This window comes from Ciona robusta, chromosome 3 (assembly GCF_009617815.1).
Source record: "Ciona robusta chromosome 3, ASM961781v2".
NCBI lineage: Eukaryota > Metazoa > Chordata > Ascidiacea > Phlebobranchia > Cionidae > Ciona > Ciona robusta.
This window is the reverse complement of record NC_143237.1, coordinates 11,191,333-11,204,358: the sequence shown is the minus strand read 5'-3', so window position 1 is coordinate 11,204,358 and position 13,026 is coordinate 11,191,333. Positions and strand designations below refer to the sequence as shown.

The following is a 13,026-nucleotide window of genomic DNA, read 5'->3' as shown; positions in this document are numbered from 1 at the left end:
CTTGAAAATGTGTTTCTAATAAATGTAATAACAAAACAATGCGTAAAACAAAGTTTGTTGAATCACTTTATTGTTAAAGTAATAGCACAGCACACAAGCATTGAACAGATGAAGCTATATACAAGCGTTTTGTAAAGAATTTTCTACGGAAGGGCAGTCGACTACGTAAGCTGTTGGGAAATCAAGGGTAAAATAACAAAGTTTTTGATTTTTTAACACGTCTATAGGTTATAATCTAATTGTGTAAGTGCAATAAGATGCTCTATTATGGCCACGTTGGTTTATATACAATTCTACATATGGCTGCGGTAAAAGGCAATAACCAATACATTGTTCAGTAAACAAGAAAAGTATTTTTTAACTCAAATTATAAAAAAGAAACAAAACATCACAATTATCTACTTTCTACTTGCAATTAATCTCTTGAGCAATCTGTAATCAGCAAAAATAAATTGAAACAAATTATCAGCAAACGCAGACAAGTGATATGTACAAAAATGTTATTCAACCCTAACCGTTCAAAACCTTCCAAGTTAACAATAACCAACCAATCTTGGTGTGCTAGGAAAGGTCTTGCGCATTCCCATGCATTTCTCTTGGTCAATGAACAAACTGTTCGCCTTCACCGACAAGTCGTGTTCCAACGACGCTTTTGTGTGAACCAAGCCTTGTAATGTGTCTTCAGCTTCACGCAATCGAGACTTGAGGGTGTTGATCGTATTGTCGATCGTCTGCACCTCATCCACCAACCTAATGGCGGACGTTAGAATTATCCTAAGGTTTATCCTCGCATGGCGGAAAAACGACAGTTGTTATAACACGGGTGTTCTGTTTCATACACCTCGTACCCGCTTACGAGTTCCACGTATGTTACTTTCTGAGTGATTATTTTTTTGTATGGCTGACAATTTGTACAACCCATTAGTGACAACTGGCTTAGAGCAATTGCCGTTAAGTGTCTTGCTCAAGGGCACATACGACCACAATGGTAGCAGCGTCGAACTTTAAATACAGTGCCCTTTGTTAACGAGGAAGAAACTACTGCGCTACAGAGGGTGTTCTTTGGCTTTATAGGTGTACAATGGCCGTTAATTCCATGTCCGTTGAGTTACAATCCAACCATATAATGATCAACCGACCTCAATTGGGATGGATCTCGGCACAATTCAACATTCGGTCTTCGTGTCCTTTCGTCCAGCCTTGTCTGCGCGACACGCATTGGTGATTCCTTATCGGCGATTGCTCTCTTGATTTGTCCAATAGTTTGTTCAGTTGAGAACATCTCTTGCAACGTCTGCAACAAACCCCACAAATACAAGATCACACCAATACATACACAATGTACTTAGCAGGAATATGAGCTATACCTTTGCAAGATGCATCTGCAGTTTATTCTTTGCGTCAAAAGATTCAGCAATCCTGTTCGTGAAACTCACGTTCACGTTGTTGAATTGAGTCCACATCTCGTTGCTGGGATAAAGTAAACGTTTAAACCACACAACCACATATAGTAAACGCCCACCTTGTAATATTAAGCAGATTCTCAATGTCATCACGCAGTTTTGCTGACGAAGCTCTTTCACTTTGCGATCGCAGCAAATTATCATCGCTGAACTTTGCCCAAGTCTCAGGAACAGAAACGCTAAAAGTTGAAAGTTTAGATGGGACAACACAACCTACCTTACCTACGTAGCATCCACCCTATCTACGCCTCGGTGGAAAGAGATTCCATCCGATGTGTTCCTCAAGCCGTGACATCTGTTGTCAATTCGCAATGCTGAGAACTTATCGCTGTGGTCGCGTTCCAATTCATGCTGGGCTGCCCGATTGTTCCTGTCATTGTGACGTCATAAATCATTAAATGCACAGGACAAACATTTTAGAGGACACGTAATAATAAGGGACCGTATAGTCGCGTAAGAGAATACCATTGTTCATTGTTTTGAAACAATGGGAGCGATTTTACACGACTGGCGGCCCTCCACTGTTTCTTAACAATGGATAATTTTAACACAAGGTCTATCATTATATATTATAAGAATGATGACTACACTTACGATAATTGTTGCACCGATCTATCAATATGACGTCGCATCCGCTCTTGACACGATTTAATGACGTCAACTTCCTGTTGAAACGATTATTATGTATTGTGACGTCACAATACACAATCGAATAATAGAAGGTTTAATTCTTTACCAACAATGCCCATTGTCATATTTAAGATAATGCGACCAACAAATCTATATTTTTATCTTAATTACGTCACGGTGACATCATACCCTTAGAAGATTCTTTTCTACGTCATCATGCACAAGATCAATACCATTTCTACGTTCGCGATGATACAAACATTCTTGAGCGACCTGTAACACATGATGTTTATGTATGTTACCACGTTACATGGTACCACGTTACATGTTACCACGTTACATGGTCCCACGTTACATGTTACCACGTTACATGTTACCACGTTACATGGTACCACGTTACATGGTCCCACGTTACATGTTACCACGTTACATGTTACCACGTTACATGTTACCGCGTTACATGGTCCCACGTTACATGTTCTCACGTTACATGTTACCGCGTTACATGTTACCGCGTTACATGTTACCGCGTTACATGTTACCACGTTACATGGTACCACGTTACATGGTCCCACGTTACATGTTACCACGTTACATGTTACCACGTTACATGTTACCACGTTACATGGTCCCACGTTACATGGTCCCACGTTACATGTTACCACGTTACATGTTACCACGTTACATGTTACCACGTTACATGTTACCACGTTACCACGTTACCACGTTACCACGTTACCACGTTACCACGTTACCACGTTACCACGTTACCACGTTACCACGTTACCACGTTACCACGTTACCACGTTACCACGTTACCACGTTACCACGTTACCACGTTACCACGTTACCACGTTACCACGTTACCACGTTACCACGTTACCACGTTACCACGTTACCACGTTACCACGTTACCACGTTACCACGTTACCACGTTACCACGTTACCACGTTACCACGTTACCACGTTACCACGTTACCACGTTACCACGTTACCACGTTACCACGTTACCACGTTACCACGTTACCACGTTACCACGTTACCACGTTACCACGTTACCACGTTACCACGTTACCACGTTACCACGTTACCACGTTACCACGTTACATGTTACCACGTTACATGTTACCACGTTACATGTTACCACGTTACATGTTACCACGTTACATGTTACCACGTTACCACGTTACCACGTTACCACGTTATACGTTACCACGTTACATGTTACCACGTTACATGTTACCACGTTACATGTTACCACGTTACATGTTACCACGTTACATGTTACCACGTTACATGTTACCTCGTTACACGTTACCACGTTATACGTTACCACGTTATACGTTACCACGTTACACGTTACCACGTTACACGTTACCACGTTACATGTTACCACGTTACATGTTACCACGTTACATGTTACCGCGTTACATGGTCCCACGTTACATGTTACCACGTTACATGTTACCACGTTACATGTTACCACGTTACATGTTACCACGTTACATGTTACCACGTTACATGTTACCACGTTACATGTTACCACGTTACATGTTACCACGTTACATGTTACCACGTTACATGTTACCACGTTACATGTTACCACGTTACATGTTACCACGTTACATGTTACCACGTTACATGTTACCACGTTACATGTTACCACGTTACATGTTACCACGTTACATGTTACCACGTTACATGTTACCACGTTACATGTTACCACGTTACATGTTACCACGTTACATGTTACCACGTTACATGTTACCACGTTACATGTTACCACGTTACATGTTACCACGTTACATGTTACCACGTTACATGTTACCACGTTACATGTTACCACGTTACATGTTACCACGTTACATGTTACATGTGTCCTTAGGCAAGACACTTAACGACAATTGCTCCAACCCAGTGGTCACTAATGGGCTGTCCAAATTATCAGCCATACATAATAAAAATGAAAAAATCAAAAAAAATAATCACCCACAAAGTAACATACATGGTAACTCGTAAGCTGGCACGAGGTGTTAAACCTGTGTGATAACGACTGCCGTTTTCCGGCCACGCGAGGATAAAGTAAGTTACATTCATTTATTCATTCACGTTACATGTTACCACGTTACATGTTACCACGTTACATGTTACCACGTTACATGTTACCACGTTACACGTTACCACGTTCGCGTTACCACGTTATACGTTACCACGTTATACGTTACCACGTTATACGTTACCACGTTATACGTTACCACGTTATACGTTACCACGTTATACGTTACCACGTTATACGTTACCACGTTATACGTTACCACGTTATACGTTACCACGTTACATGGTATCACGTTGCATGGTACCACGTTACATGGTACCACGTTGCATGGTACCACGTTGCATGGTACACGTTATACGTTACCACGTTACATGTTACCACGTTATATGTTACCAAGTTATACGTTACCACGTTATACGTTATTACGTTGCATGGTACCACTTACATTTATCACGTTACATGTTACCACGTTATACGTTACCTGCAATGGACCCTCAGTTTCTGACAAAGCTCTTTCCAACCGTTTCTTAACTTCAACCAAAGCGTTTGTTTCAGCGATTTGGTTTTCAATCTCGTGTTGGATCTCCGACTTCCAGAATGTGATGTCGCTCACACGCTCACCCAAGTTCTTACTACTTTCTTGTTGACTACGAAACGTCAGTTGTTCCTTGTTTTGCACCAAACGCGCCGTGTCAGCCCTTAACCGCTCAGCACTATTCCTCCACGATTCTGATGTCTTGTAGTTTGTTACATTAGACTTGAACCAATCATCTGGCGTGTACCTGTAACACACATTATATTATACCAACCTACAACCAACGGTTCGTGGCTTACCTGGTGAACAGAGCGGTTCTATTGCTTGTCGATAAAGGTGGAATCTTCTCCAGAGTTGAAGGAAAACTTCGGGCCATCCTCCCTAGCGTCGGGTTGACTTGCGCCACTTTATAATAAGTGCTAGGTCGCCATGGAAGACTTAGAGAATGTGAGAGGGCGTGTGGGGGTGCGTGGCTTTTGTAACTTGCAGTCATGGTGCTTATAGATGGAAGGAAATTATTTCCGACCGATTTCGGTCGAGTGTAGGTGGCAGTGAGAGTTGAACCGGCTATCTCCATCTTGATGTAATTTACTTAAAACCCCTGGAACCAATATATATCGGGTTTAATGATTTAGATTTATTTATTTAACACGCGCTGCTTCTCTGCAAACAATAGACGTTTGTTACGTCACAGACTGCACATTGAGTGTTCGAATATTTGTTGACCGACACCAACATGCCGTGACAAGCCAACGGATTGCTTTTAATGCGACTAACGTTGCCTAGCAACAGAGTGAACTTGAGACCCACAGCAGACTTGGGAACCAAATGTTGCCATGACGAAAATCATTTAAAAAACACAAAATAAAATTCTGTTTTCTTATTGTTTCACCCAAACAAATATTTAAACAGATATTCTACTTTTTCCAACAACCAGCTACTAATTTATTCCTGATTTTCCTCCAAAATAATCTTAATTAATTATTGTAAGAATATTCTGCTGACATAACAATCGTCACAATGCCCTCTGTTCGATCACAAACTGATGATACAACGTCACAATAGCTCGCTTATTTCGTGATAAACCAGTTGCCACCAGCTCCAAGTAATTCGAGGTTCCGTTGCTAACGACGCGCGTGACAAAAAAAGATATTTTGGTTTCTTTCTTTCTCTTGAAGTGAAAGTTAAATATCCTCACGTCGCATAGCGCGTCTCTTATGTGACGTCACAGACAATGCAACCTTCATCAATTAATGACGTCACATACAATCTTATGACGTAACAAGCATTACTATAAGATCACAATTGTATTTATATACAGGGCCACGGATAATTGCCTATTGTTACGTCACTGTTCATAACAATCGTAAAATGATTGTGACAATACCCCATTATTGCATCACAAGGTTAAAACAGTTAATAAAATATTCCAAAAGCAACAACTTTGTGATGTCATAATATTGTTTTGTTCATTATGACATCATACGTAATTAATTTAAAGTAAATTCCTTTAAAACAACAAAACCATTGTTGCAATATTAAAATGCATTGTGACGTAAAATGCTGCAAATAAACTTTATTTTGACGTCACACTAAAACACATATGTGTCGTCAACCATAGCGATCGCCCACGCAAATTTATCGCGTTGAGTTTTGTTGTAGCATTTCTCAATCGGTACGCTGTACTTTTTGCACCTGAATAATATGTATTGTTATGTCATAACATTCATTCCAATTAGAACTTTAATATGTTTAATTAAATGTTATTTATTTAATTTTGAAATTGTATCGTCTGTAGGGTGTAACGGTCACGCCTTTTATCCAGAACATTATTTCTTTCTTTTTTATCAACAAGCGTGTTTTAACAACTGTTGTTTTACCGTTACTACCCGTCTTTTCGCTTTTTATCAACTCTCTTGTTCTTCGTTATCGTGACCGAAGAGACGAAATAAATTTCATTCATTCATTCATTCATTCATTCATTGTTACATCATAATATGCATTGTTACGTCAAACTTACCATGCAACAGTAATCCTTGGGTCAAGATAATTTAGTTTTGAAGTTCCTAAAGCAATCTCTTTGTTTTCCTCCTGTGATATCATAATAGTTATATGACATCATAATTACAGACAATACTTACTTTATCCGTAGCTTGAACTTCCAGTTTAATTAGTTGTTCCTGCAATCTTTCAACTTTTTTCTTTTTTCCTTCGTAAGCTTTTCTCTTTGCTTCACTTTTATTATGTTTATAATCAGATTTTGCGCTTTTTGTTTCTTGCTTTGCATCTTGAATGTCCCGCTGTTTCTTTTCAATCTAAACAACAAACAAAGTTAAACCTGAGGTTTACGTTTATTCAAACCAAAACCTTTTCATTCATTCTTCCCATTTGTTCGCTAAAGTTCTTTGGTGCCGCACGCTGATGGTTGCACAAAACTGCCACAGCACGGTTGGCACGATTGTACGACAAGATTTTCGATGCAACGTTTTCGTCATCAGCTGCAGCGGGGGGTAAGCATTAAACACATCGACATAAAATTAAAAAGAACGCCACACAACAAACATCCTGCCACACAACAAACACCAGGCCACACAACAAACACCACGCCACACAACAAACGCCACACCACAAACACCAGGCCATACAACAAACACCACACCACAAACACCAGGCCACACAACAAACACCACACAACAAACACCACACCACAAACACCACACAACAAACATCACGCCACACAACAAACGCCACGCAACAAACACCAGGCCACACAACAAACACCACACAACAAACACCACGCCACGCAACAAACACCAGGCCACACAACAAACACCACACAACAAACACCACACCACAAACACCACACAACAAACATCACGCCACACAACAAACGCCACACAACAAACACCAGGCCACAAACGCCACGCAACAAACACCACGCAACCAGCACCACGCCACAAACACCACTCCACTTACGATCAGTTAGTTCCAGCAGTTGGTTTTGCAAAGTAATTGAAGCGTTGTAAGTTCGGAAAACTTTGGCCGTCAACCCATCCATGAGCGAATTGAGGTATTTGTTCAACGTGGATGTCTATGGTTAATAGAAATCTTAAGTTATAACCATAGATATCATATATTAACCATAGATATCATATATTGAGCATAGATATCATATATTAACCATAGATATCATATATTGAGCATAGATATCATATATTAACCATAGATACCATATATTAACTATATATATCATATATTAACTATATATATCATATATTAACCATAGATATCATATATTGAGCATAGATATCATATATTAACCATAGATATCGTATATTAACTATGGATATCATATATTAACCATAGATATCATATATTAACCATAGATATCATATATTAACCATAGATATCATATATTGAGCATAGATATCATATATTAACCATAGATATCATATACTAACTATGGATATCATATATTAACCATAGATATCATATATTAATCATAGATATCATATATTAACTATGGATATCATATATTAACCATAGATATCATATACTAACTATGGATATCATATATTAATCATAGATATCATATAATAACTATGGATATCATATATTAATCATAGATATCATATATTAACCATAGATATCGTATATTGAGCATGGATATCATATATTAACCATAGATATCATATATTAACCATAGATATCATATACTAACTATGGATATCATATATTAACCATAGATATCATATACTAACTATGGATATCATATATTAATCATAGATATCATATAATAACTATGGATATCATATATTAACCATAGATATCATATACTAACTATGGATATCATATATTAACCACAGATATCATATAATAACTATGGATATCATATATTAATCATAGATATCATATATTAACCATAGATATCGTATATTGAGCATGGATATCATATATTAACCATAGATATCGTATATTCCTTACATTCAAGCGATCGAACAAATCATCGGGTCCTTCTTTGTTTTCCGTGAATAAAACGAGGTTCTTGAAAACCTGACAAGATACATTATGACATCACAGCTCAAATTATGACATCACAGCTCAAATTATGACATCACAACCCCTGCTTATGACATCACTTACCTGTTTAAGCACAGGCACTTTATTATAATATCGAATCGAATCTTTTCCCAAGAAATCAAACTCGACAATGAAGTCTTTCCCATCCAGGTGTTTATGAAGTTTGATATGTTCGCACCTAAGCGAACAGCAACCGACCGTGTCAGCTGACTCTCCGTCCTCTTTCTCATTGCCTGCTCTCAACGCCAACTAGTGGAGGTTATGTGGGTTAATAAATGATGTATGAACGTCACCAACATTAACTTACTTTATCAATAAAATACAACGCGACAGCACGTTGCCGAACCATCATCTCGTCGCTTTTCAAATCTCTCATATAATCCTCACGTATACGATCAACTTTGGATTTCAAATTACGTGCTACTTCGTATTTCTGCCAATCTTTTTCTCCCTGTAAGCGGTCGCTGTTTGTAACTTATTTATTCTCGCATGGTGGGGGCAACAGCGGTCGTTATAACATGGGTGTTCTGTTTCATACACCTCGTGTCTGCTTACAAGTTACCACATATGTAACTTATTTATCTTCGCATGGTGGGGGCAACGACAGTCGTTATAACATGGGTGTTCTGTTTCATACACCTCGTGTCTGCTTACAAGTTACCAGGTATGTAACTTATTTATCCTCGCATGGCAGGGCAACGACAGTAGTTATAACACAGGTGTTCTGTTTCAAACACCTCAAGCCCGATCCCAAATTAAGATGTATTACAGCAGTGTTCCCCAAACTTTAATATCTCGTGTACCATTTTTTGGTTCATGTAGCGTTCTCATACCACCTACATTACTGAAGGCTCCAGGCCAAAATATTGGATCGCTTGGTAATTTACGCAACACAAAATTGACACTGCCTTTCTCATAGTTACGTGTTAAATAAATGTTATTTGCCTATTAAACAGTGCAACAGGCGCTGTAATAAACAACCTAAATACGTTCCACAAGTAGCACTGCTGTATATTTACGATGTTTTCCTCAGCCAAGCAGCATGTTTACTACGTATGGTATGGATTCACACATGGATTCATTGCATTATAACGCGCATTAAGCATCACCTCGCGATCGTTTGGTGTAAACTTAATATGCCCACAATGGTGGCAATGACAAATATCTTCAGGACCCTACGCACTAACCACTTTACCACAATAATATTAACCTCCATATTAAACCATACCTTGACCCTGGAGCTGGGGTTTAACATGATGTATTTATTCTGGTTCTGAACATTCTCGGTCCACGACACTAACCACGTCACAGCGTTGTCATGACGAACTTCCTTCCACTTATGACCAGCGGGTGGCTTTGGTATCTTGGAGTTTCTAAACAACAACAATCAACCTCTTGCGTTAGAGACAAACCGCTATACATTACTTGCTGCAGTTTATTGTAATATTCTCGGGAATAATCCGTTTCTTCAGTTTACCCATCTTTGGGTGATTCCCCCGCCCCCTAAATAACCCTGGGGGTTCCAACCGAAAGTTTCCGATCTTCTCACGATGTCCGTCCCAATCGCAAAACCCAAACTCTTCGATCAAAGCTTCGTTCTTCTTTTTTTCCTCCTGCGATGTCATGATGATGTCACAACAATTATGATGTCACAACAATTATGATGTCACATACTTGTTTCTCCTCCTTAGACCTCGCTTTTCTCTCTTCTGACTTTTGTTGAAAATACGAACAAACATCTCGAAAATTACATTTCCCGAGGTCTGTGATTGTTGAACGTTCCTGTTTATTCATCACCTGCAAGTTTCATTATATGTATGATGTTTCATTTATTAGGATGTGTTGGGTGTTTAATGTATATACACAACCATTCAAGCATCGTTATATTACAGATGTTCCATAAGATTGTGGCCAAATATCTTTAGGTTGTTTTGCCCACCGACCACCCCGCACCCGACCGATCACCCCGTACCCCACCAACCACCCCGTATCCCACCGACCACCCCTTACCCCACCGACCACCCCTTACCCCACCGACCACCCCGTACCCACCGACCACCCTTACCCCACCGACCACCCCTTACCCCACCGACCACCCCGTAGCCCACCGACCACCCGTAGCCCACCGATTACCCCGTACCCCACCGACCACCCCGAACCCCACCGACCACCCCGTACCCCACACACCACCCCGTACCCCACCGACCACCCCGTACCCCACCGACCACCCCTTACCTCACCGACCACCCCTTACCCCACCGACCACCCCGTACCCCACCGACCACCCCGTACCCCACCGACCACCCCGCACCCAACCGACCACCCCGTACCCCACCGACCACCCCTTACCTCACCGACCACCCCGTACCCCACCCCAACGTACCTTGCGCCAATCTCCAAAGAAATTTTTATTGAAATCCTCTTTAGTTGTATATTCGTGATCTAGCATTTTAGCGTAAAACGTCATCACTTCCTCGGCCTCTAAACTTAACTTCATTGGTTTACCTTCAAAGATTAAACATTATTATTATAGCAGTAACATTGGTGAGCATCTCATAGTAATACTGGTGAAAATACACCAATTAAAGTTGTGGCTCAATACACTAACTCACTACACTGCTTGTTGCACCTACCGTCGTACTTAAACAATACAGATGACGGCAATGGTTCATACGGAGGAGCAAACACAGGCCCCTTATGTTCAAGAAACTTCCATTTAATTCCGCTATCTTTTTCATTCCCTTTCTCTTCCCACCATTTCCATTTATCATCTCCTTCTTCTTTCTTCTCTTTCTACAATGAAACAAACTTTAAAATATTTGTTTGGACTTCCCACTTATTAAACCTAACAGTTAATACAACTATAACAGTCTATATTACTCCATATGTTACACAAACCCCATAATCACCTTCACTTTTGTTGGGCTTTCAATTTCTTGTTTCACAATTTTCTTCTGAAACAGTTTATTTTACAAGTTTGTTGCAATGAAATATTTCAATCTTGATTTTACCTTTTTCTGTCGAATTTCTTGGTCAGAATCGTGTTTTCTTTTTTCAGCGTGTTTCTCTTTCTTTATTTTCTTTTTGAGTCTGAATAATTGAATTGTCACAAAGTGTTTAACTATTTTTACAAAACTTACTTTTCAACCGCCTCACAATCCGATCTTCTTTTTTCGGCTTTTGGCTTCAATAAAAAAGTTACATTTAAAGAAAAAAATATTTTAAACAGTACAGAAAACAATTCGTAACATTTTTATTTTAAAATAATAAAAACATTTAACTTTATTACTTTGTATTCTTAGTTTGTGATGTCACAAAAATCACTGTATGTGAATAAAAGATCAAAATATTTATCAAAACTCACAGAAACTATTTCTGGTTTTTCTTTTTTGATTTGAATTGCGCTGAAATAGAAAAGTGAAAGTTTTTAAAAGATCTTAATGTAATTTAGCTATAATCAAACATAAATAACACTTTTTAATACATTTTGCATAACTCACTCTCCAGTATGATTGATTTGTTTCTTAAGTTTATGTTCCGATTTGATTCTTATCGGTCGACCGTCTGGTCCAAGCTTCGGTTTACCATCCGAACCCAAGACATACTTTTTCTTTTTTTTATGTTCTCTGGTCTAAAAACAAAATATATGCCATAAAAAGTTGCAAAATATAAGAATCATTATATAATACCTTGTTGCTTTTGTGATTTTGTGGAGATTCGCTGTTGAAACCATTTTGTGACGAAGTCACTTCCATTTTTATTATAATTACAACCAAATTATACCAACCAGACGCTAAAACAGCAAACATGAATAATGTTAACAAAAACTGTAACACGTGCGTTCTAGCAATATAATTATTGCACAAAATATTTAAACAAACAAATTAAATAAACAATTCGCAGGTTTATAAACGTACTTTACCTGGCTAAAGATAGTTTTATGCAACTAATACTTTGACGCAAGCAACAACGTAATGGCAGACTCGCACAAAGAACAAGTCCGTAGATTCGCTACTGCGCATGCGCGGCAACTTCTTTCTTTTTCGACCACGACGCCATTTGAAAAGCCAAAAGATTCTTTTACAGTTTTATCGAAAAGACCCCGAAAACATTAAATTAATTTGAAAAAGCTTGAATGATAAGAAATTCGTTTGTTTTAAGTTTGACATTTAACATATTTGTTGGAATATTTCTTTGTGTGTTTATTACATTATTTTTTATTTCAAATTATAAAATCAAGCAACCTTTAATAAGATAATTAT

The 13,026-nt window shown here is 38.8% G+C and overlaps 2 protein-coding genes across 4 annotated transcripts; both read right to left on the bottom strand.

Annotated features, from left to right (window-relative positions):
• Window positions 1-48: 48 nt before the first annotated feature.
• Window positions 49-5,825, bottom strand: LOC149739409 (tektin-3-like). The gene is made up of 9 exons (XM_089875811.1): window positions 4,984-5,825; window positions 4,631-4,931; window positions 2,283-2,366; window positions 2,058-2,128; window positions 1,690-1,833; window positions 1,523-1,642; window positions 1,368-1,470; window positions 1,140-1,294; window positions 49-750 (listed from the first exon to the last, which is right to left on the bottom strand). Exons 1-9 carry the CDS (start codon window positions 5,259-5,261, stop codon window positions 534-536), a joined length of 1,473 nt encoding a protein of 490 aa, XP_089731937.1. The 5' UTR covers window positions 5,262-5,825; the 3' UTR covers window positions 49-533.
• Window positions 5,826-5,972: 147 nt separating this feature from the next.
• Window positions 5,973-12,838, bottom strand: LOC149739408 (DNA topoisomerase I, mitochondrial-like). 3 transcript variants are annotated; one of them, XM_089875798.1, is made up of 20 exons: window positions 12,687-12,838; window positions 12,454-12,557; window positions 12,265-12,395; window positions 12,129-12,168; window positions 11,905-11,948; window positions 11,776-11,854; window positions 11,674-11,718; window positions 11,398-11,557; window positions 11,148-11,269; window positions 10,439-10,561; window positions 10,190-10,377; window positions 9,993-10,137; window positions 9,072-9,215; window positions 8,828-9,013; window positions 8,669-8,737; window positions 7,661-7,775; window positions 7,052-7,182; window positions 6,826-6,999; window positions 6,705-6,775; window positions 5,973-6,379 (listed from the first exon to the last, which is right to left on the bottom strand). In XM_089875798.1, the coding sequence occupies exons 2-20, from the start codon at window positions 12,517-12,519 to the stop codon at window positions 6,277-6,279; spliced, it is 2,136 nt and encodes a 711-aa protein (XP_089731924.1). In that variant the 5' UTR covers window positions 12,520-12,557; window positions 12,687-12,838; the 3' UTR covers window positions 5,973-6,276. The 3 variants fall into 3 exon arrangements, with proteins under 3 accessions (XP_089731924.1, XP_089731925.1, XP_089731926.1); XM_089875799.1 differs by having other exon boundaries at window positions 11,674-11,715; XM_089875800.1 differs by lacking the exon at window positions 11,674-11,718.
• Window positions 12,839-13,026: the final 188 nt, after the last annotated feature.

Bases quoted from the DNA above. Each gene is read 5' to 3' on its own strand.
- LOC149739409 (XM_089875811.1), bottom strand. From the start codon at position 5,261: ATGGAGATAGCCGGTTCAACTCTCACTGCCACCTACACTCGACCGAAA. The intron at 4,932-4,983 runs GTAAGCCACGAA...TGTGTGTTACAG, and splicing joins AGAACCGCTCTGTTCACCAG to GTACACGCCAGATGATTGGT. The intron at 2,367-4,630 runs GTAACGTATAAC...CATGTGTTACAG, and splicing joins AAACTGAGGGTCCATTGCAG to GTCGCTCAAGAATGTTTGTA.
- LOC149739408 (XM_089875798.1), bottom strand. From the start codon at position 12,519: ATGGAAGTGACTTCGTCACAAAATGGTTTCAACAGCGAATCTCCACAA. The intron at 6,776-6,825 runs GTAAGTATTGTC...ATGATATCACAG, and splicing joins AAGTTCAAGCTACGGATAAA to GAGGAAAACAAAGAGATTGC. The intron at 6,380-6,704 runs GTAAGTTTGACG...CATATTATTCAG, and splicing joins CCAAGGATTACTGTTGCATG to GTGCAAAAAGTACAGCGTAC.